Raw genomic sequence first — 22,848 nt, forward strand, 5'->3', positions numbered from 1 at the left:
ACTGAATGCTTGGCTTAATACCTAGCCGCAATAAATACAGGCAGGATACAGGTGAGATCTGCTCCCCAGAAACACCATCAATACAATCAACTAGACCAGGTCAAAATCTGTGACCAATACTTAGCCTTTGATCTCTTCATACAAGCTGCTAAAAGAAAAACAATCAATGCCATCTGTAAATTGGAAAAAAAATACAGTAACATAAGAGGCTTTTCCCTTCTCCTGGATATCTTTCTAAAATGAAAAAAATTCCACTCATAATGCTGAGATATAACACTTGCCTCACCTTCCAAAGCCAAGCTACTCAGCTTCAGAATAGCATTAAGATCTTCAATTTCTTGATGTAGGTTTGTGTTTTTACTGAGATCAAATATGGGGAGCTGTGGCTCTAATATTAAAGAATGCCAAAGTTTCTAGAATTATCTTTAGTTTAGAAAGAGCACCATGGCAGAAACAACATCTGATATTCAAAACTGCAATTTAAAATGAAGAAAAGGGCATCTTTGATTTTGATCTTTTATGTGTCCTAGGACACTTTGGACATCAATCTTAAATATCTAGTATCTTTAGCTATAATAAAGCTGCTGAATAAATAATGTGTAAGAGAGGCTAATGAATACAGCTGGGAAGCTTCTTGCTTTTACTCCGTGCTGTCTGAAACTGGAACACAAAGAAGCCAACACCAAAAAGAAACAAACCAAAGCAGAGATGGGGAGATAAATGCTGCAACTTGAATTACATCTCTTAAATGTCCACAAAAATCTTGTATTGCAGTAGTTTTGTGATGTAGTAGTTCTGACAAGACATCCCTTGGGCAATTCTTCAGCAGATGAAACCCCTCCCACTGCCCAAGTGCATTGCCAGTACATTTTTCCAGGACATTCTCACACACCTTGAGGATAACCATGCTCTGTGGAGCACTTCCACACAGCCTCTCAAATTCCTTTTTCTAGCTGACAAGGTTATGAAAGACACTTTACCTTTGCTCACTGCACTCCCTCACATATAGCACACAACTGCAAAGGAGAACAAGCAACCCTCACATCTACTATTATGGGGTTACCATGCCAAGTCCATCTGCTCCACAGCATGGAGCCTGCTGTGTGAGGTTGCTCCAACCCTGAGAGGAGGCTGTGGAGGGGGAGCAGATGCTAAACTACCATTTTGGAAAGGCCGCTTCCAAGTCCACATCTACACTGCCCACACTGGGTACCTGCAGCATGGAGATTCGTTGCAGGTGAGAGTACAGAACTGATGGATGCCTACAGCCAATGAAGGATGGTCTCCAGCAGGAGACAGCTCTTCTCAGGAAGGAGATGTTTCAGTATGCCCTCAGGCAGGATGCCAAGTAGCATGCAAGCAGCTGTAACATTTGTCAGAGATTTTGGTCTCACATCCTCACTGGAATGAGGAGGGAGCAGACACCTGGGCATCCTGAGGTTTTCTTCAGGGAGGACTGTGAAACATCCATTTAATTCATGTAATCCACAGAAATGCTACCAGTCCAGTTGGGACCACCAACAGCCAGGATTCTTATGTTGCTAAAATTTAGTAAGGATTTGTCTTTTAGACAATGCTGTGGAGCAAAAAATATTACACCCTTTTACCTGTTTTCTCACAGGTAGGAAGATTTGGGGACATCTATTCAACCACTGATTGCGAGTCCCTTCAGATACAGATTTTTGTGGGGCTAACTGTGACCAGACTGCCAGGAAGGCTACTGGAGATTGCTTTTTCATCATTTTCTCTGTGTGCTCTCACAGGTGCATCCACACAAAATTTCTCTCTAGATGTGCTCTGAACAGACCTGCTTTAATAGCTCTTAAAATTTTTTTTCAGAGAATGCAGCATGACCCTTTTCAGACCAAGTAAACAAACAGGCCCACCATCCCCAAACAGCCCAAACTGACTGGGATTGCAAGGAGAACACATGAGCAGCTTTCCTCTCAAGCTCACTTCCTTCTTTCATTCCCCATTCTGCATGGGCAGGTTACTAAGGATGAATCATGAGTCACTTACTTGGGCTCTGAGTGACAGCTGCAGCCTGGATTTCAGGGTTCATCCTGGGCAGCAGGAGGTGTATCAAAGCCAAAGTGACCACAACCAATTAGAAAATAATGTACTGAAACATAACTCCTTGGCAGGGTGGTGAAGAGAACAGGCAGGATAATTTGGGAGAACCATCTTGTCTTTAAGTGATGAGGAAAAAAAAAAACTAATGTAAGGAATCAAAGAAAGACGCTGAAGCTGAAATGGTGTGCTTTATGCTGGAAGTTAATACTGAACTGTGTCTGAGGGAAGGAGGGCAGTGAATACTGCTTTGACCTGCAGATGGAAGGGAAGACCATAATATAGGGCTGTGAATCTGGTGTTAAGCAGAAGACATTATTTTTGCTGATGCTAGAGCTGCTTCCCTGAATACTAAAACTGCAGTCCATCTCCCTGCCTTGAATGTAAGGCAATGTTGACATGATTGAAATTTACTAAACAAGGAATAGCTGAGCTAAAAAAGAACTGAAAGCAAACATAACTGCAATTCCCTCTTTTTTGCTTGTTTCTCACCATATCATGAAATAATTTACTTTTATTTCTTTGAGATCTGATTTTATTGATTGTAATAAAGAATGGGCATATGGACAGAAAACCAGAATCCCTTATATAATACAACTGTCACAGGCATAAATGCAGCAGCCTAATATATTCTCAGGGTGTTCACAATCACCAATACGTAAACTCTTAGAGCAGCTGTTTCCCCTAAACTCACCCAGAGGGATTCAGCTCCTACAAGGGGCAGTGCCACTGCCCTTAGACCTTTACAAGCCACCAAGAGCTTCAAGCTCAGCCACACTCCTTTGCGCTTCCCCGACACATACATGCAAGCCTGCAGTGCTAGAAGTGCTGGAGAGCCCCAAAGCTGCACCTGTGAAACACTTCAGCAAGCCAGACCCCAAGCAGGGACATTTCAAGTCATCTCAGGTTCATAGGGTCAGGAGAGAGGGAGCTGGGCAGTGTGTTACACCAAGCAGCAAGGCCTGGATTGAGGAATACAGCACACAAGGACATGTTAGCCCAATGAATGCTAGCTGGCAGCGCAAAGTACATTGTACATGGGTGGCTGCGAGGGTGCACACTGCCCCAGGACATCAGCAAAGAGACCCCCAGCAGCAGGGCGGCATGGTTATGTTGCACTTGGGAGGAAAAGCACTGCTCAGGCCCATGAGTCATGGGGACCTAACCTCTTCACGAGGAAGATGTGGCTCAGCCAGCACAGGTGAGATGCAGCAGCTCAGCAAAGTACAGCAAGGAAGAGGCCCTGCCCCCATCCAGGTTGGGTCCCACCCCAAGTGAGGAAATACTGCTGGGGGGGGAGCAGGACTCAGCATGTTCCCCTTGGGCTGAACCTCTGTCAGTACCTGCACCAGCTAACGCCAAATCCACATAGTGCCCGCCCCTCAAGGCTGGTGCAAGGGGCCCCATATCTTACAGGGCCTCCAAGTTTCATGCAGCCAACTGAACCAAACCCCACGGTGACCCCTACATGGGACTCCTAAACACCACAAGGCCACCTGTAAGGGGCCCAAAATCTCACAGGGCTCCCTAAGCCAGACAGAGACAGTTACTCGTAGCCCCAGTGTCCCTAAGCCCCACAAGACCAGCTGCGAGGGACCTTAATTCCACAGGGCTCTCTAAAGCAGACAGAACCTGCTGCACCACGCCCTGACCCCATAGGGCCGGCTGGACACAGCCCCACGCCCCTCAGCGCCGGCTGCAGTAACCGCGGGCCCCGCGCCCGCCCCTGGCGCGGGAAGAGGCGAGCGGCGGCACCGGCACCTTCCGGGGCGGAGCCGGGGCGGGCCGCGGCCGAGCGGAGCCGAGCGGGACTATGATGGCGCAGCGGGCGCTCCCCAACCCGTACGCGGACTACGACAAGTCCTTGGCCACCGGCTACTTCGACGCGGCCGGGCGGGTGAGCGGGGCTGGGGTGAGGCGGCTGTGGGGAGCTGCCCCGGGCGTGTAGAGCAGAGACCGGTCTGGTTACAAACGCTGTGCCCCTGCCGGGTGTGCCCGGTGTGCCCGGTGTACCGATGCCCACCCACCTGCTGGCGTTGCCTTCACGTTTGGTGGGTTTTCTCTCCACAGCTGACCCCCGAATTCACGCAGCGGCTGAATAACAAAATCAGGGAGCTGCTGCAGCAGATGGAGAGGGGCCTCAAGTCCGCTGACCCGCATGACTGCACCGCGTACACGGGCTGGACAGGTAGGGTCGGATCCCAGGAAGCAGGAGCTCCCTGGAGCAGACTTCGAGATCAGGCCGTGGCAGACCATGGGGGGTTGGCCATTGGAATTGTCACAGTAGATCCACGTCAAGAATGACACTTCTTCTGCATGTTTTAGTTCATTAGAACAAGGGGATGTCTTTTTCAGGACTCTCCATTTTTGAAGCAGGTTTCAAGCTGCAGAGGGAAGACCACAGTGTTCTAGGGCAGGATTGTGTCTACTCTTGGTTAATAGTGCTGAACTTATGCAACGGAGAAAGCCATCACTTGCTTGAGAGTAGACATGGGAGCCTTCAAAGGGTCAGGCTCCAAATCCAGCCACGGTGGGGATGATGACAACAAAACCAGTGCTCCATCCAGTGCTCCATGAAGTAGGAAGGTGTACGTGGTAGGTCATTTACCTGCAAGGAGTCCTTGTATCTGGCAGCAGTGACCTAATGGCCTGAGATGATGTCCATCTTTTCTGTTTGGGCTGAATTTTATCTGATGACCTTGTCTGATTGGCAGATTGCTCCATTCCTGTTCCCCAAGTAGTGCCACTCCACTTAGTGAGCACTAGTTCTGCTCCAGTGCCTGTCGAAAGGAGCAGAAATGCTAATGTGAGTATAACAAAGTGTGGAAGCCTTCCTCACACTAACTTGAGTGCAAAGCTTGCAGGAGCTTGTCTTTCTCCTATTCTGCATTTTCAGCCTGGTTTTCCTTCCTTGGGAATGTGCCCTACCTTTGCCTCCCTGTTTCTACACACTGGTGCCAGGGAGGACACACCTTTCTCTGTGCCCCATCTTTAGCTGCTGCTGTGTGCTTTGTCAGCTCTCCTGCCTTCTGCGCTGTGCCAGGCCCTATGGAGAGACCCTAGGATAGTTGAAATTAACTTCATGCTTGCAAGATTTTTTTGTTGCTGCTTCTTTTCTCTTGGCAGTACACTGCAAGCTTAAATGGCAGCTTTCTACAGTACAGTCTGGGTGTGGCTGGCTTGTGTGTGGGTGCTGTGGAACTTAATGCCAACAGTTTGCTTGAGAGAGTGGTGTTCACTAACGTTGCAGCTTGATGACAGCACTGCTAGGAAGGTCTGCTTCAAAATGTTAGTAAGGCAGACAGGCACTGAGAGCACTCAAGAGCAGTTCATAAGAAATGCTAGGATGCCAGTATTAAATTCCAGCGTGGGAGATCACTGATTTCATCAGCTGTTGTCTTGGCAGCACTTTGCTCCTGCTGCCGGTGAATTTATACATTTCTGCTGAGTGCTGGCTGATTTCACCTTGGGAGACATGTTCTGTTTTCCAGTCTGTGTGACCCTGTGTTGAGGTCCCCTCTGATGAAAAGCACTGCATGGATAAAGGTGGTCTTCAGTCACAATTGCAGAGTCTGCCCCTGGCCAGAAAATTCAGGAGACAAAGCAGGAGGATAGTTGATGTTAGGAGTACTCTCAAAGTCTTTGGGGAGAAGGAAGACACCTTTCACCAGAGGCCATGCTCCCCTTCTTAAGCTGGTCCTGAGGTACTTCACATTGGAAGAACACTGATAGGATTTCAGCTTGTTTTCATTTGGAAGGGAGTTTCTCTAGAGGGATTCTTCTATTTTCCTTCCAGATTCTTCTCTTTTCCTCAGTGGGCACACAGCCTTCTTGCCTTGGCTAACAGGAAAAAATCCATGGACAGATTTCCTGGAGGTCACAACCAGCATGGTGAAGTTTGCAGATGTTAGACTATAACTTTGTCACCCTACCTTCTTTTCCAATCCTAGCTATATTAATTTATTCAGAGCTGGTTTCCAGAGACAAAATTAATGGGGCCAAAACAGCAGCTTTTTCCTGTGATTGCTTGTGTAGGAAAGGCTTGTTGAGGATCTCCTCATGTAAATCATTGCCCAGCAGTCTGAAACCAACCCTCACTATCGTGGCCGCTAACAAGAGAGATTTGAAATATGGCTCTCTTGGCACAAACTCTGCATGAAATGTAACATACTTGAGTGTACTACATTACACTCAGTAATATGCAGCATATGCTGGTGTTTTACTTTGGGGCTCGTTTCTTTCCCAACACACTTGAGAGAGCCCTGTTCCCCCAGTGTGTGTTTGTGCCAAGGAAGCCACGGCTTTTTGGCACATGAAGTTGGAGCAGAGGGAGGGAAGGAGTTAGATTTTCAGCTCAGAGGCAGTGAAAACACACTTTGGATCAAGATTATCCAGCATATGGCTGAGTGCCCTCAAAACATATTTGCATCAGCTTGTTACGTTCTCATTTAGTTCCCCACAGAGATCAGGGCCCCATAGGCAGTACCTGGTACGTGCCTGGGTACCAACCAGCCTCAGCTGTTGTGTTCCTCTGGCTTTTCATCAGTTTAGCAAGACGGCTGGAAGAGGTTTTTTCCTAATCTGTTTCACTGGTTTCACACTGTTGACTGAGGGAAGCTAAACTGCTCTAAGCTAATTCTGAGTCAGAAGCAGTTCAGATCCTGGTAGAAGCTCAGCGACCTCATCCATTTTCAAACAGATTAGCATGAGGATGCTGAGGAGTACGTACAGTACGTGCCTGTTGGTGTTTGTGGTAATGCAAAAGGCCTTGCTCTGAAGACTGTCCTGTCTGGGAGCGTAGATGATGGAAAGGGAATAATGGAAGGAAATTTACTCCTGTCACCAGCTGACTGCAGAAGCTAGGATGCTCCTGAGTCCAGTGCCTACTGGACTGTTGCATCATTCCAAGGTGATGAGGTGTATAAGAGAGATTCACTTTCCTCCACACTGTGGTAGTGCATTTGGAATTTGTTTTCCGTGCAAGCATTCCCTTCTCTGGCAATGTCTTAGTCGTGGCTTTCAGCACTGGAGGGCCTCTGAAACAGCCCAGTGAGTCCAGCTGGCCTGCCCCATCCACAGCTTTTGCCTGGCCCATTAGCAAGTAGGGACAAGGAGCGGGGCTCAGTTTTCCTTTGAAAGGAAAGCCATGTAAGAATGGAATTATGACTGAACCAGTTCAGGAAAACCTCTGGAAAAGCACTTTCCATTCACTTCAGTGCAATATGTTCGTTTTAACCTCAGAACCCAGAGAACTTGCATCCCTTTTAGTCTTGTTCAGAGAAATTGAAATCCTCAGCTAATCCCTACAGAACAAGAGAGAGTGAGGCTGCATTTGCTGAGAGATAATAGAGTACCTTGTGTCACTCACATAAACCCCATTCCTGCCAAATGCTTGGCGGGTAGTTTTTGTGAAATTTCTGTTCTTGGTAATTGTGTTTGACTGGATGAGGCCCAGAGCAATGGCATGTAAATTTGAGGTTAACCTTCCTTTCAGAAGTTGGAGCAGATCACCACTGATCCCTGCTAACGTAACCTGTTGTTGGATTTAGTGATGGGGTAAAAAGTTTTACAGAAGAAGCTTTGTTACCCAGGTTTTAAGGCAGGATAAATGCTTAGGCACCATGAATAACGTCCAGTGTCCCACAATGCACTAGGAAGATAAGCTGCAAACTGGCTCCCCAACCAGTTCTGAACATGGACTTCCAGAGATGTCTCAGTTGCATGCAGTATGGCTTTGGCATGCATTTAGGAGTGCAAGGTAACATCCCGTGTGTCTGCACCAGGAAAGATGCTAATTGTCCTTTGAGCTGGGCAATAAAGCTGGGCCATCCGTGCTCTTTTACCCCATTCCTGACTTAATAAAATTACATCAGCTGTCTCACTAGAAACCATCAGGCTTCATCACTGCAGAGATAGGTTTCTGCTTCTTCCCTCTGTGTTTGACATCCTGCTTTGAGGCTGCTGGCTGACTTACTGCTGTGGGTCAATGCAAGATCTCTGGGATCTTTATGACCCTAGATGGTCAGTTTGGAACAAAATACCCTCTTGCAGCAACCTCCTGCCCTTGATAGAAGAAGCACAGCTCAGCTCCTGAGGCAAGGAGGCATGTTCAGAACAGTCTAATGGCGTAACTTGCTTGCAAAGAGAACTGCTGGGAATCCAACGAAGGAGTAAGTCTAAACTTGCAGAGAAGTTGAGGCACAGCTTCTCTTCGATCAACACAATGGTTATATGGATGAGATACTCTTTCTGCCTACTGCAGAGCTTTAGGTCACAAGCAAGACCTTTCCTGGTATTTCCGTGGTGCCTGCTCTGTTGAAAGCAATGGTTGCTGAAGTCAGGGTGTCAGCACAAGCCAATTGGTGCAAACAATTCCATTTCTACTATGTACAGCACGTACTCCTCTGCCCCACTCAAAAGAAATCTCTAATGCAAAGTAGCCCTCTGCACCTACCGTACAGGAAGGTGAGAGGAGAGAGGTGCTGTTTACTGTCTTTCTGAAGGTGTTGACTAAGCAGGCTTTGTGAGACATGGCAGAATTGACTTTTGCCTCCTGATTCCCTGCAGTGAGCAAGCATCTTGGGCATTGACACTCAACCCCAGTGTATTGACTTCCTGCATGCTGGAGGTAGCCATTTCAGTCATCAGAGCCCTGTTGGTCTGTCAATAGCACATATTCAATGCAGCCCTGCACCATCAAGGACTCTCTGAGGCATTCCCCATCTCATTTGGCTCTGCAGCAGGGGCAAGAAGCAAAAAATGTGGACATCTAAGAAACTACAGAGAAGAAGGTCCAGTAGTAAACAAATCAACAAAACAAAGCCCAGACATCTTTGGGAGTAGCGGGCCACAGGCAGCCACTGTATGGCAGTTCTGCTGGAAACAGAGGTCACAAAAATAGGTCACATTTCCAACTGGGACACTGAACACAGATATCCAGGGCACACAGAAATGGAGCAGATCCACAGCCTACCTAGCTCCATGTGTCTGGAGATGCTGTGTTTGTATACTGCTTAAAGCATGCCAAACAAACAGCCAGCCAGTCAGCAAATCCTACCTGGTCAGTTGGGGTGAGGAGGATATTGGAGAGGGAGAGCTGTGGAAGAGCTTCTGCAGAGCAACACTACCTTAACTGAACCAAGGTCGCCACGTGGATACTCTTGTCTCTAACCTGCACTGCCTCCGAAATACTCTGCCTGTATCTTGGCACACAGGTTAATGCAGGATATCCCCACCCAGGTGACTGTGTTTTGTATCCCTCTACATACACCTGTCAACATTGCCTCTTCATGCTTGTGCCTGCCCTCCTCGGTTGCCTTCCCTGCTCTGGGGCTCACAGGTGGCAACAGAGTGAGCAGCAAACTGAAGGCAGCACTGCTTGCACCCTTCTGATCAGTTTGGGAGTAGGAATTCCTTGAGGAATAAATTAAGAAAACTGGCCTTTAGATGCAGTTTATAAGACCTTTGGGTTTTAAATAAAAAGGAAAAATTAATTGTTTGGGAAAGCAACTTCATCCTTTAGTACAGGTCAGTGGTGTTTTGGGGTCTTTCCAAAGATACTTGGGCCTGGGAGGAACGGGGGTGAGAAATGTTTTAAAAGAGGAGAGGCAAAGAAATCAGAGGAAAACAATGCTGATATTTACTTTCTAAGAATTCAATCCTAGCAGTGGTCTTGGCAGCATAGTTATGTGCATAATTAGGGTGGTGTGATGGCAGTGGGAATAGAAACTACTTACAGAGCTAAAAGTTGTATATTAAAGCAGATACGAGTGCAAGTTGTGCTCAGACAGCTATCAGGCTAATAAGTCTAGAAGATGTGCTAGGTGCTAAATAAATCAAGGAGAGTCACTTGACATTTTCTAGCTGGAAAAGGAAGGTTCCCCTTTAAAGAAGGGCTTCATTTCCAGATCCATATAGACCTGAGTGATGGCATTGTACAGCTGAGCTGTCTCTAGAACTGCTAGCACTGAATTGCTTAGAGAGAGGGCAAGGTTATTAGCTGCAGCAGGAAATGGGAATTTTATACATAATATACATGTGGAATTGAATTGTCTGTAGCATGAAGCTTTGGCAATTACCCATGCAAAAAGAGAAAATTGTCTAAGTTTGAAATTATCCTCAGTACCTTGGAAGGTAATTTTGCAGCACGCTTTTCCCCTTGACCTTAACACATCAGAATCTGCAGAGGCTGGCTCTATTAATTTAGGCTTAATGCAGGACCTGAGTCTTCTTAGAAATGATTATTGGTAAGGGGAGAAATAAGCTCTTCTCAAAGTGATGTAGGCCAGTAGCTTTCTTAGTGCAGGTTTGAGGATGGCTCCCAGATCAGAAGGATGGTTCAAGTGTGGCAGACCTCTCAGGCACAGACTTATTGAGGACTCCTCAGTTACCTACTAAAAGCTTCAAGATCTGAGTGAAGACAAGGCAGACAGAGGCAAAGGACAGCAATTGATGTGACTGCTTAGTAGCAGAATTGTTCTTGTAGCTGTCCAGTCCATTGGAAACCTCTAGTGAGGAGCATGCAGCCTTTTCTAGTATTCCAGGCAGCTGTTTGTGTTTCAGACAAGGGCTGATCTCATGAGTTATGTGCTGCAGAGGAGAATTGGGCAGTCCCTTTTTTCGTTTTTCTAGGATGCACCAGTCCTTGCTATAGGGCTTGGGACTTGCTCAACAGCAGGAGATGATGTCCAGGGAACTGTAACAACCTTGCCAGTGCTTCCCAGTGGAAAGGAATTTAAAAAAAATAATAGGAGGAAACAAAAAAGAGTCAAGTAGGATGTCTGGATGTCTTAAGGGTGCTATTTCTCAGTGCTGATGGTGCGTGACTTTTTTTTTAACAATCCAATCCAAGCTAAGTGACCCAACCCCTTTCCCCCTAAGCGTGGGGAAAAAATAGAGATGGTGACAACTCAGTTCTGCTCTGTCACAAGTACCATCTGCCCAAAGATGATTTTTTTTTCCCCTTCACTGTTGAGCAAAAGTCACAGGTGCAGCGTATGGATTTAGGTGGATTTGTCTAGGTCTCATCTTTTGCTCCTTGCTACTAAAATTGTATGTAATTGTATATAAAATTTTATGCAATTCTGTGCTGTTCTCCAGGCCTTCGTGGGTCAGACCCTGCTGTTGTCTTGACGTGCCATCCACTCACAAGCAGCATCAAGTACAAGGAGATGACAAAGCAGGAAAGGACGCTGTGGATGTGTCCTGGATGTGCCTGAGAAGTCTGTCTGTAAGGCTTATGCCCTGGATGAGGGCCAGGCCAGACTTCTAGGTTCATTGAAGTAACAGAGCAAATCTTTCTAGTGCAACCCTTATGTTCCTTCTGTAGGCATTGCTTTGCTGTATTTGCACCTGTATGATGTGTATGGAGACCCGGCCTACCTTCAGGTGGCTCATGAATACGTGAAGAAGAGCCTGAGATGCATGACCAGGCGATCCATCACTTTCCTGTGTGGTGATGCTGGGCCCCTGGCAGTGGCTGCTGTCATCTACCACAAGCTGCAGAACCAGAAGCAGGCAGAAGACTACATCATCCGGTAAAATACTTGGTTATGTCTTTGACCTGGCCTTCCTCTTGCTCATAGAGCTGGTCTGGGCTTGTATGAGGCACTCTCTGACAGAAGTGAATACATTTTATTGCAGTCTTGTGTGAGAAGTAATCCAGTAACTTAGCAAGACAGCAAAAACTTTTCCTGCCCTGGTAAAAGAGGTGGTTTAAGGACAATCACATTTGCATGGCAGCCTGCAGGCTGGGGAGCAAGGATATTGTTCAGCTGGTATTGCAATCTTAAAAATAATTCTGATAAACACAGGAAGAAAAGAGTGCCAAAATTAAAAACAAAACAAAAGAACCCAGAAGGTGGGGTTTGGTGTTTTTTGAGAACATTTTAATTTAGCTTTATAGTCATTTTGATGAAAAAGAAAAATGTGGTGAGATTATTAGATTTAATTTTGGCACTTGCTTCCACTTGCTCTTTATTAGTTGTCTTTGACTTAAACCTAAGATTGACAGCATCCCTTTCAACTGCAGAATGCAGCTGGTTATGATTCATTTATTTCTATTTCCTGCCTTTCCTCGACTGTTTTCACATGCATTTTTGTTGGGTACTTAAGACAAGAAAAAGACAAACAAGCAGTCCTACATCAGCATGTGGCAGAGGAAGGAAAACAGTTAAGGAGATGCAGTTGCAAGCTTTTCTCAATTAAGTGAGATGGGTTTTAAGAAGGTGAGAAAGAGCCCTGTAGAGAGTTTCCATTCATACGTGATCAGCACAAAGAAAGACAAAACCCCTGGTGCTTCAAAACACTGACTGCCCATAAACAGCCATGGACAAGTGATACATAATAGCAATTAGAAAAAGCCACAGGTGGGAATCAGAGGTGTCTGTATGGTTTGGACACCAACTTCCCACTCCCTTAACTAAACGTAGCTTCTGGTTTATGTGGATACAATCAGTCTAAGGACAGAACTCTCTTCTTTATTCTGGTAATAATCTGTGGGTTAGGTTTTGCTTTGATCAAGTGGCAAATCTCACTATGATTAAAATATTCGCTAACAAGAAGGGAACTAATCTGTCAAACGGTACTGGCAAACAGACTTATGCACTGAGTTGTGCTCAATGCATAAGCCCCAGGTTGTAAAAACAATCCCTAATTCATGTTTTCTTGCTGAGGTCTCCCCTCCCCATATCCCTCTTGTTCTGCCTATGGTTTGGTGGCAGAATGGAATCTTGTGATTAATTTTGCACTGCCATCTAATGGTATAATAAAGGCAGAACGTTGGAACTTGGTTTCTTCATACATCTGCGAGGAGGAAAACAGAAAAATGTGGCTTTCTCAAATGAACAGTTACACTGTCCTTACTCTGCCACCAATTCCCAGAGCAGTTAGCCTCACTGTGCTCCTTTAAAATAGAGTATTTCTTTGAGAAGTAGTTCCCTTAATCAAAACTCTTAAATGGTTTCTGAGTATGCTGTTTAGTTACAGAACAGTTGCTAAGCTGTGCAGTGCAAGTGCATAGAAAGAGGGCTTCTGTCAGTGCTGTGGAGAAGAAGGACCTCTGCATTTTGTCCTGTGTCTTTTAAAGCACCTCATCTTTACAGAGCCAGTGGAGAGAACCCATCAGACAGGTTTTACCTGCAGTGGTAGAGACAGAAGCTTGCTTTTTCCTAAGTGAGTTCATGACCAAAAAATGTGCTTTTATGCTCTAGAGAGACTAATATTTCAGGGCAGCCTATTTTCCAAGAGCCTGTGAAAATCTGAGCCATGTTCTAGGAGCCCTCTTTTTCCTGTCACCTCCCACCAATTCAGAAGGTCAAAGCTTTGCTTTCAGAGCCAATGACGTACAAAAATCCCATTTTTCTCTACAGCTGCCTTGATTTCCCCCTGTCCAGAAACTGCCAGTTGTTGACAGTTGAGGTAGTAGGCTGAATAGGAGTGGCTCGTCCTTTCAGAGACCTTGATTTACCCCACACACCTGAGAAATGCATTCTGTATGCAATCAGTCTAGCAGCATCCCAGGCATCTCTTTTTGAATGCATGACCACATTTCAAAAACAGCAAAAACTACTGGCAGGCTTCCTCCCCTGATGATTCTGCTTGAAAAGCAGTTAGAGGTAAAGCAGTAATGCACAAAGAACAAGAACAGTAGCTCCAGTTGTTCCAGATTTCCCCACGAAAAGAAGATATCACATCCAGAGCTGAGAAAATCCCTACCACTGGTATTACAATTCATGCATTCATCCATTCCTTCTATTTCACCTGACATTCTCAGAGCTGAACAACATCACTAGCCAGCTTCTCTTCTGGCCAGCCTGCTGCTGGACAGAGTCTATGTGTCCAGGCACCTCCTTGGAAACCCTCTTCATCTGCCTTTCTTGGCCTTGGAGGCAGGCACCATGAGGAGGCAGCAGGCCTTTCCTTTCAGCTCCCTCAGATGAGAGAAGAACCCATGCCTTGGGTGTAAAGTCTGTCTCTTGGGTTTAGTCTGTGAAAAAGAAACCTCTCCCATGGAGCAGTCCACTTGTCAAGTGGTACAAGAGCCAATCCACCCTGAGTCACTGCTCCCTCCTTTCTCCTTCAATATCCCTACTCACTTTGAGTCCAGTTCCAAGGCAAAGTTTCCTGCCATGAGAAGTCACAGCCCAGCATCCTCTCTACTTGAGACATTGGGTTGCTTCTTTACTTTGCAACGCATTGTTACAAAGTCCCAGGAGTCCAGGGAGCAAAGGCTGCCAAGGCACCTTTTCTGTTCTTCATGCTGCTGTTAGAAGGAAGCCCAGCACACACACAGCTTTTCCTGGCTGGTTTCACAGCAGGAAGCAGTCAGGGAACAGTCTTAAAGCCACTTATGCTGGTATTTTAAAAGTGATGGCACTTTTCAGATTGCTGTTTTAGAGGTGAACAGAAAAATAAAGCCAAATCCAGTCACACTGCTACCTGCTGCCCTGATAGGGAAGGACATCCAGTCTTTTTGGAAGTGTGATGAGAGGTAAAACAAAGGAAAAATTGCATCAAGAGTGAATTGGGCTACAAAGCACCAGTGTGAAGCGCTGACAGTCTCTGTTAGCATTACAGGAATATCACCAGCTTTACAATATCACGATAGAAAACTGGCAAAGAAAATACTTGACTGCAGCAGACCTCACTCTGCACCTGGCATGGTGCCAGCCAAGTTGTCCTCAGGCAGCCACAGCACTCCCACTTTGCTAAGCTGTCCTCACTGCTGCTCAGTTCTCCCTAGAGAGCATTCCTTCCATGTGCCATGGCAGCTTGCTGTTAAACAACATGTGTAGCTCCACCTCTTACTTAGATTTTTAGCTCATGGAGACACCTCTTTCTCACCTGACAGCATAACCCAGGCTATTTGCAGGCATGGAGAGGAAGGGGCTTTTTTATCAGGACTTATGAGCATAAGGGGTGAGATTGTTCCACATACCATTAGTACTAGTTTGACTTTCTACTATTCCTTAAGCAGCTAAATTAGAAGGCTAGCCATTTAAATTGAAAGTAGTGATTTTTGGCAGAGTATCTGCCTTGCCAGCTACATCACAAGGAGATGATGGTGGGCAGCCTTTCCTGAGCAGTCAACAGCTTTATGCTGACCATTTCTTTCAGTCCAGGTTTCCCCTCAAGTAGCTTTCCAAGCTGGTGCTCTAAAACCCAAGCACGTAGTATGAGTGCACTGTGAACAGCTGAGCAGACTGAAGCAATCAGCCAAACAAAAGGCAGAGAGGAAGGGGCAATTCTGCACCCTGTGTAGCTGGAAGGCTGAGAGCCAGAGCCCAGCCTGACAACTCCCAGGGCACAGACAGCATGAAGGAATGAACCATGGTTTTGAGCTCCAGTCTTAGTGCTTGTTTAGATGACTTTGAGTGTCATCTCATCTTCCCCATGTGAATTTTTCATCGTAGTTTGCTCCACCTACACAAAGCTGACCCACGAGTGCCAGATGAACTGCTCTACGGGCGCATGGGCTATCTCTCTGCACTGATATTTGTGAACAAGCACTTCGGAGAGGAAAAGATCCCTCAAAGTCACATTCAGCAGGTACTGTGCCTTTTGCTGATTTGTTATCTGCCTCTTCCCATGCAACTCACCTTTGGGCAGGTAAAAATCAATGCTAGATGTAAGGAACTCTGGCAATAAGGGAGAAATCATGGTATACCTGCTCTTCTTCCAAAGGGACAAAGCACCACATGTCCCCCACTTACCATGTAAATCCATAGGCAGTACTGGACTGGAATACATTTCATTCTACCCTCTGCTTGGGCAGAAAAACAAATCTCGTTCTGTGTCCCAATACTCACTGTGCTGTGTCCAAGAGAGCAACATTTCCTTCACCCACATTTGTTCCCATCAACAGGTCTGCGAAGCAGTTGTAGCATCAGGAGAGAGCTTAGCCAAAAAGAGGAACTTCACAGCAAAGAGCCCACTCATGTATGAGTGGTACCAGGAGTACTATGTAGGAGCAGCCCATGGTTTGGCTGGGATTTACTACTATCTCATGCAGGTAAGAGGCATGAGGGGAGAGGCCCTTAGCAGCTGTTTCACATTTCTTTGAACAAGAAACAGCATTTGAATTGGCTCTTGGTAATGCCAAACTGGGAAAGATACCTTGTTTGATGGGCTTACTCATGTGTTTATCATGCATTTCCAATTGTAAGGGTTTTCTTCAAACCTAAGATTGAATCTCTGACCTTGGAGATCTGTGGAGAAATGTGACCTGCATTAACCAGCAGTGTCATGTACTGGAGGCCTGTGGCTCAGCTGGGTCTGAGTTTCTTAAAGTATTCACATTTGTTAGTATCTGCTGGCTGACTCCCTGCATTTTCTGAGATGGTTACTTGGAGTAGTGTTAGATCATTAGAGTGATTTTTTTCTCTGACAGAAAAGCAAGGTGAAAGAAATTGAGCTCTTAGTAGGAAAGTGGGAAATGCCTTTGTATCCAAAGCAGAACCTGTTTCTAAATGTGAAAGAGGTGGGAGTTTGATAAAGGAACTGAGTTTTGCAGTGCCTGAAGCAGGCAGAGCAAGATAAGAGGCTGGGAGATGCAGTACCCCTTTGCTTTGATGATTTCTCACTATTTTGCACAACTCACTGGAGCTCTGTCAATATTCCCTTTTCTGGCTCTGAAAAAAATGAGGATGATAATTCCCCTATGTGGGTCCCTTTGTGCATATATTTACAGTGCTTAAGCACTTAGAAAAATAACAGCAATAAATAACATTGAATTTTTTAAAGAATCAAGAGCACCCATGAGCAATGCAAATTATTTTGGTCTAGAAATAGTCTATAATCTTTTATTAGACATAACTCTCAGAGCAGGTGGAAAAGGAAGCCACCAGGTTTTGAGTATTTGAGCTTTCCTTCAGGACTGTCAAAGTTAAAGCCCATATACAGGATCAGTAGAAGTCCTGTGAATATGACTCTCTTCTGTGGCTCAGAGAGAAAGGGGTGGTTGGTGGTTTTTAAGTAGAAGATTTGGCAAGAGGAGGATGCAAGGTGGTTATTGCCCAGGAGCACAGAATAGCTAGCTAGGAGCAGGGGAGACAGCGATGTGCTGTGAGCCCAAATTTGTACCAAGTCCCTGAGCTTGTTCCCAAATGGCTGTTTTAAGTAATTTTAAGTGTAAGTCTCCCATATAATACTTGCATGGGCTTTATGCTTCTCTGCTGTATGAAGTACAAGGAGCCTGGATCAGCCAAGCATGATGCACAAAAAGCCTTGGGAGAAGCAAGGGAAATATGGAGAGGAGAATATCTTTTATCTCTAATGGTTTTACAGCACAAGTATTGATTTTTAATTTTCCACTTACCAGTCTGGGAACAATGTGATCCTTAGATGAGAGTTCTCATTGCAGTCTGCCATGGGAAATTAGAACTGCACAGATTTCATGTGGGTCAGTGTCATTGCTCCACATGAAGAGAACACTGAAGCCACTCCCTTGCTTCTATCTGAGTCCAGCAGTGAAGTCAGCCTCTTGAAATTACCCAGCACCATCTGTGAAGATACAGAATTGCAGCCTGCCAGCTGGGCTGAGATGCTCTAGGTGCTAGGAATCATCCTTAATACTGATTTTAGACAGTTATCTCTTTACTTCAGGTCTGGGTACTTGAAGCTGTTCCTGCTCATCTTTAGGAAAAGCAGCAGCAAGCTCTCTTGCTTAGAGGACTGGGTGACATGCTAGGAACAGTCTTTGTTTCTGGGATGCAAGGGCAGGACTGGAAATAAGTCCCTGCCAAAAGGCAGAGCAGCTAGGGGCTGAGTGGGTAATGTGAAGTGTGAAAGCCTGAATCAAAGCAATTACTTCATTTACAAGGAGCAAGAGGGAATGTAGCCATAGTTGACTTTGTTTCCACCTTTCGGGCAGACCTTGGGTCTCTTAAGGACAGACAGAATGGTAATTCTCCCTGATTTAAATATTTTCTCTCTCTTAGCCTGGCTTTGGAGTGAGCCAAGTAAAGCTCCACAACACAGTCAAGCCCAGTGTGGACTATGTCTGCCAGCTCAAGTTTCCATCTGGGAATTACCCTCCATGTATCGGTGACACCAGAGACCTACTCGTCCACTGGTGCCATGGAGCACCAGGTGTAATCTACATGCTTGTCCAGGCATACAAGGTACCAGAAACCCTACAAAGACCCTTTAGAGACCCCTAAATGTGAACCTTCCTCTGGAGAAGATGCTGGGAGACCCCCCCCCTTGCCTGGAAGTAGGATGGCTTGTTACGGTGAAATCACCCCACAGGAACCACCGACTGATACAGAAATTAGTCTTTAAAAAAAATGTTTCTGAAAATATCCATCAGTTTTGTGGGCTGCCCCGTTGCAGGTGATGGACGGTGACAACTAGTTATGTGTGAAGTAATGGTCTTACATCCCCACCCATGATATCAAAAATATCCTCCTTGAAAGTAAACAGCGAAGTCACTTCAGCAGGAGACCCAAGCCTCTGCATCCCACAGGGATGCTCTTTGTTTGGAGGACATTGCCTCAGCAAGGACGACTGTTTCTTGTCTCTGCAGGTCTTTGGGGAGCAGCAGTACCTGAATGACGCCCTTCAGTGTGCAGAAGTGATCTGGCAGCACGGGTTACTGAAGAAAGGCTACGGGCTATGCCATGGGACAGCTGGCAATGCTTATGCCTTCCTGGCACTGTACAACCTCACTCAGAACATGAAATACCTCTACAGGGCCTGCAAGGTAAGAGCTTGTGTGGGGCAGTAGAACGGCTTATTCACTTCTGCCTTCTACATCACTGCCTTGGCCTTTGAAACACAATTTCTAGTGGGGCAAACATGCAGCTAGATCTGACCATCTGCACCAGAGTAGTCCTTCAGCAGTGCAGTCACTGTCTGACAGCCTGTACAGAAGGGATTTCCCTTAGAAGCCTTGCTCTGCGAGGGGTAACATGAGGACGAGGGATAGTATTTTCTTTTCAAGATTTGCCTTTAACCAAATTTGAACATTTTTTGTACCTCTTTTCTCAGTTTGCAGAGTGGTGTTTAAGCTATGGCCAACATGGGTGCCGGACTCCAGACACGCCATTCTCTCTCTTTGAAGGTAATCTCAGTCTCTAGCCTTGTGTTTTGCTCCTGGGTCTAAGCTGGTCCAGCACCAAGAAAAACCGAATACACATTTCACTGGAGTCTTTGCAAAACTCAGTGTAGAGGATGGAAAGGAAACTGTATTCCCTGGGGTTTTTTTACCCTTTCCTAGAAGCAGTCTCCCTGTAGCACAGGCTGTCTTAGCTAGAGCATCTTGTCCCCTTAGGCTTCCCACACAGATTTTGCATACAGATCTCAAGGGGAATTCTTTCATGGCTACAGGCCTCCTTTTGGTTATTTGTAGCCTGGCTTCTCAGACAGTCTCTCTTCTGTACATTTTTAAGGATTGAAATCCTTCATGAGTGTTCCAGTTTGATTCTAAAGGTGAGGAACAAATGGGCCTGCTTTTATGGACTTATTGGCTCCTATGGTACTTTGTGCCTCCTGCTAATGGCTCCCCCCAAATCCACCATCAGCAGGTATGGCTGAAGGAGCTAACCTAAATTTCCCCAAGCTGTTGCAGGCCAAGGGACAACAGCAGTTTCATCAGTGATGACCTTGGGCAGCAGTGTCACAAGGACCAGAGTTTGACAAAGCAGCCCAATGTTGAACTTGTGGATTGGTAAAGCAGAAGGGAGGGAGCTGGAGTGGGGAAAAGACCCATCGTGTTTTCCCACGTGCTTTTCAACATTTGATTAACTTCAAATGCTTTTCCCCACTGAAGTACCAAAGTTGCTCGGGAAACGTGGGCTCAGACCTCGAAAATTATTTAGGACCTTATCTTCTGTCTTCATAATTCATTCACCCCCTGGAAAAACTGAGAAAAATGGTGCCCAAAGGGAATTTCTCTGAAACACAGTGTTTTTTTCATCCTCAGGAATGGCTGGAACGATTTACTTTCTTGCTGACCTGCTGGTGCCTACCAAAGCCAAGTTCCCTGCGTTTGAACTCTGAATCCTGCTTGGCAGTTTGCTGCCTGTATCCTTCTGCACTTGGAAACGCAGTTCAAGGCTGCTTTCTCCTTTTTCCAGACTCATCGTTGTTCACCTAACTGAACGTAAATCCATCCTCCTGAGGGCATGCTGAGTTCTCTAACATTTCTAGTTGTCTCATTACATTGTTTCAATTTAAAAGACAGAATGCAGATTTTGCTGGTGTCCCTTAAAAATGCAGGGCTGCAAATGGGAGCAAGCAGGGAGAACTGTACAGAATTTTGTTAGCTACAGAGTTTTGCTATTTCCTGTATCCCATTTCTTGGGAGGAAGTTTTCTGTTGAATGTAACCTGGGCTATTTAACTTCTTTTTGTGCTAACAAACAGTTGCGGAAATTTAGCTGCCTTTTGAAAACAACAGATGGAAAGCTGAGACTGTTGCCCTGGAAGTTGTTTTCAAGTGTTTTCCTTCTGAACACCCAGAGAGCAGATGGTTCAGTATCTGGGCTGTGCCACATGAAGCAAATGTGATGGACTGTGGAGTCTTATATATATTTTTAATATCTTATTGCAACTGGCAGAGCTGGAACTGACATGCCAAAGGCTTGTCCTGAGTTTGCACCTATCTGCTCTAAAGGCAAAGGCTATGTATAGCTCTTCTGTGTATTTGTTCCAGTGACAGGCAAGTAATCCACTGCCATCTTACATTAAATCTTGCTAGTCTGTTGGTCATCCAATGGCAAACTCCAGTCCAAAAGTGAGCTAAGCATGCTTGACTTTTGTGGTCTCTTCTGGTTAGCTTTGAGAGCTTGTTTTGCAGTCTTTATTTAAATTTGTGTATTAGGTGGTGCCAGGTGCCCACCAGGAGCAACAAGGGAAATGTATGGCACTGAGTTCTGTTAGTGTTTAACCTATTAGCTGTATACATGTTATTTACATGTTTTCTTTTATAAGCTTTCCCAAACCTGGATAATTTGAATCACTTGTTTGTCATGCTAGAGCTTGTTGTAGTTTGATTTGCAACCACACATCTACACAACTGGAAAATCTGCACTAGGTTAACTGGCTTTGATGTGTCAGGCAGATCAGGTACTTGCAGGGGGTAAATCTGCTTTTCCATTGTTAGCTGATGCTGCACCAATTTGCAGACATTTGGGACATGTAAACCACTGTAAACCACTTTCTTAGCACTAAAGAAACACATGAGCTAAACAATGAGCTCAGGGAAGTTTACAGATGCAGCCACACAGCTTTGTGCTGTTTGAGGGTAGCTCCTCAGCCTGCACCCAATGTGGCCATGGGTTTTGATCTTTCAAGGGCTGAGCTGCTGAGTGCCTCAGACCCCATAAGAGCAGGGGAGAAGTAGCAGGGCAGCACAGCCACATTTGTGGACCAGCAGTGGCGAAGCAGGACCACCAAACGTGGCACGGTTACACTCACACGTGTACACAGAGCAGCCGATCCCCAGTGGCATAGGCAGCCCCTCGAGAACCTCCTGGATAGGCAGAGAGTAGAAACCAGCCCTGGAAGGCTGGCTTGTTTCCTCAAAGCCCATGCTTCTGCTGCCCTCACAGGTTTCAGAAAGTCCATCAAAAGACAGCCTGAGTTGCAGAAAAGCTCATCTCCTTGAGTCTGGGCATCCCTGTCAGAAGCCTTAGGCTCATGTGGAATCAGCAGCAGGCATCCCCTATCATTCACAGGACCTAAGCAGCACAGGGGAAGCAGAGAGGAGTTGCCTAATCAAACAGTACTTGAAGTTACCTCCCAGCTTGGCTGGTGTGATGGCAGTGCAGGGACACTGCTCTGAGCCTGGGTTTCTCCTGGGCACCACTTCTGTAAAAGAAGATGGTTTGTGCTGCCTGGGTCATGGTGGCGTGAGAGCATAATGTCCCAGGGTTTGTACATTGATCAGAGGAGCATCAGGGCCATGTGTACAACTGCTACGTGGAGCACTTTCTAATAAAAATGCTGAAACAACCAAACTTTGGGTTATTTTTACCGCTTGCTTTATAACCAGGATTCATGTCTGAAGAGATCAACATACGCCACAGCAGCTGTGCTGGCAGCTCCTGGAGGCTCAGTGGCCTTCCAGCCACCCTGAGTGTTAAGAGTATTTCATAGTTTTCCCTCATCTCCAGTCCATCAAGGCCAGTCCTGGGCTTTCCCTTGCAGGCTGTGCTTTCATCCCAGGACATCATTTTGCACTGCTGTCTCCATCCAAGGCTGCATCCTCCCTGTGTGGCTTCCAGTGGAGACCACAGTTACTTTTAATTGCACCAAAATACACCTGTGCGCAGTGCTGGCCACCAAAAGGAAGAGGTGGATCCTCCCAGGAAAGTACCCTCCTGCTTAATGAAAGGAGGAACAGGGCACCTGGGGGAGGCTGTGGCTGTCCAGCAGCAGAGGCTTGAAGACCAAGCTCTCAGGAGTGGTATGGATAAAGGTGATCCTGCCCTCCAGCACAAGCATATATTAAGTTGCTTGAGGTCCTACACAACCTGGTTTTCCACAGTTTCTATTAAGGTTTGTGGTAAAGGTCTTGAGGAAGGGGGTCCAGCAACGAGGATGGATGCCAGCATAGTGCAGTTTCAATGCTTACCCTTTCTTTCTCATACAGGGGTTCTGTGTGGTGCTGCCCCCTTCCTCCCACCTTTGTGCCAAGGGGAGGGAGCAGGACCAAAGCAGGCTTTGAAAACACAACTGCACCTGTTTCAACAAGTTGCCTGAGAGGGACTTTATCACAAGTGTAGATATTTGACACTTTGTGATGGTTGTGTTTGTCCATGGTCGTGGTTTGTTT

The 22,848-nt window shown here is 46.1% G+C and overlaps 1 protein-coding gene across 1 annotated transcript; it reads left to right on the top strand.

Annotated features, from left to right (window-relative positions):
• The first annotated feature begins 2,628 nt into the window (after positions 1 to 2,628).
• Positions 2,629 to 22,030, top strand: LANCL1 (LanC like glutathione S-transferase 1). The gene is made up of 9 exons (XM_069021794.1): positions 2,629 to 3,967; positions 4,141 to 4,258; positions 11,399 to 11,606; positions 15,483 to 15,618; positions 15,935 to 16,081; positions 18,009 to 18,191; positions 18,596 to 18,772; positions 19,060 to 19,132; positions 19,994 to 22,030. The coding sequence occupies exons 1-9, from the start codon at positions 3,884 to 3,886 to the stop codon at positions 20,068 to 20,070; spliced, it is 1,203 nt and encodes a 400-aa protein (XP_068877895.1). The 5' UTR covers positions 2,629 to 3,883; the 3' UTR covers positions 20,071 to 22,030.
• The last annotated feature ends 818 nt before the right edge of the window (positions 22,031 to 22,848 follow it).

The sequence above is a fragment of the Aphelocoma coerulescens genome, chromosome 7, assembly GCF_041296385.1.
Source record: "Aphelocoma coerulescens isolate FSJ_1873_10779 chromosome 7, UR_Acoe_1.0, whole genome shotgun sequence".
Classification (NCBI taxonomy): domain Eukaryota; kingdom Metazoa; phylum Chordata; class Aves; order Passeriformes; family Corvidae; genus Aphelocoma; species Aphelocoma coerulescens.

Excerpts from the sequence above, each read along its gene's own strand:
- LANCL1 (XM_069021794.1), top strand. The coding sequence starts at position 3,884 with ATGATGGCGCAGCGGGCGCTCCCCAACCCGTACGCGGACTACGACAAG. Across the intron at positions 16,082-18,008 it reads TTTACTACTATCTCATGCAG|CCTGGCTTTGGAGTGAGCCA; the intron begins GTAAGAGGCATG and ends TCTCTCTCTTAG. Across the intron at positions 18,192-18,595 it reads TGCTTGTCCAGGCATACAAG|GTCTTTGGGGAGCAGCAGTA; the intron begins GTACCAGAAACC and ends TTGTCTCTGCAG.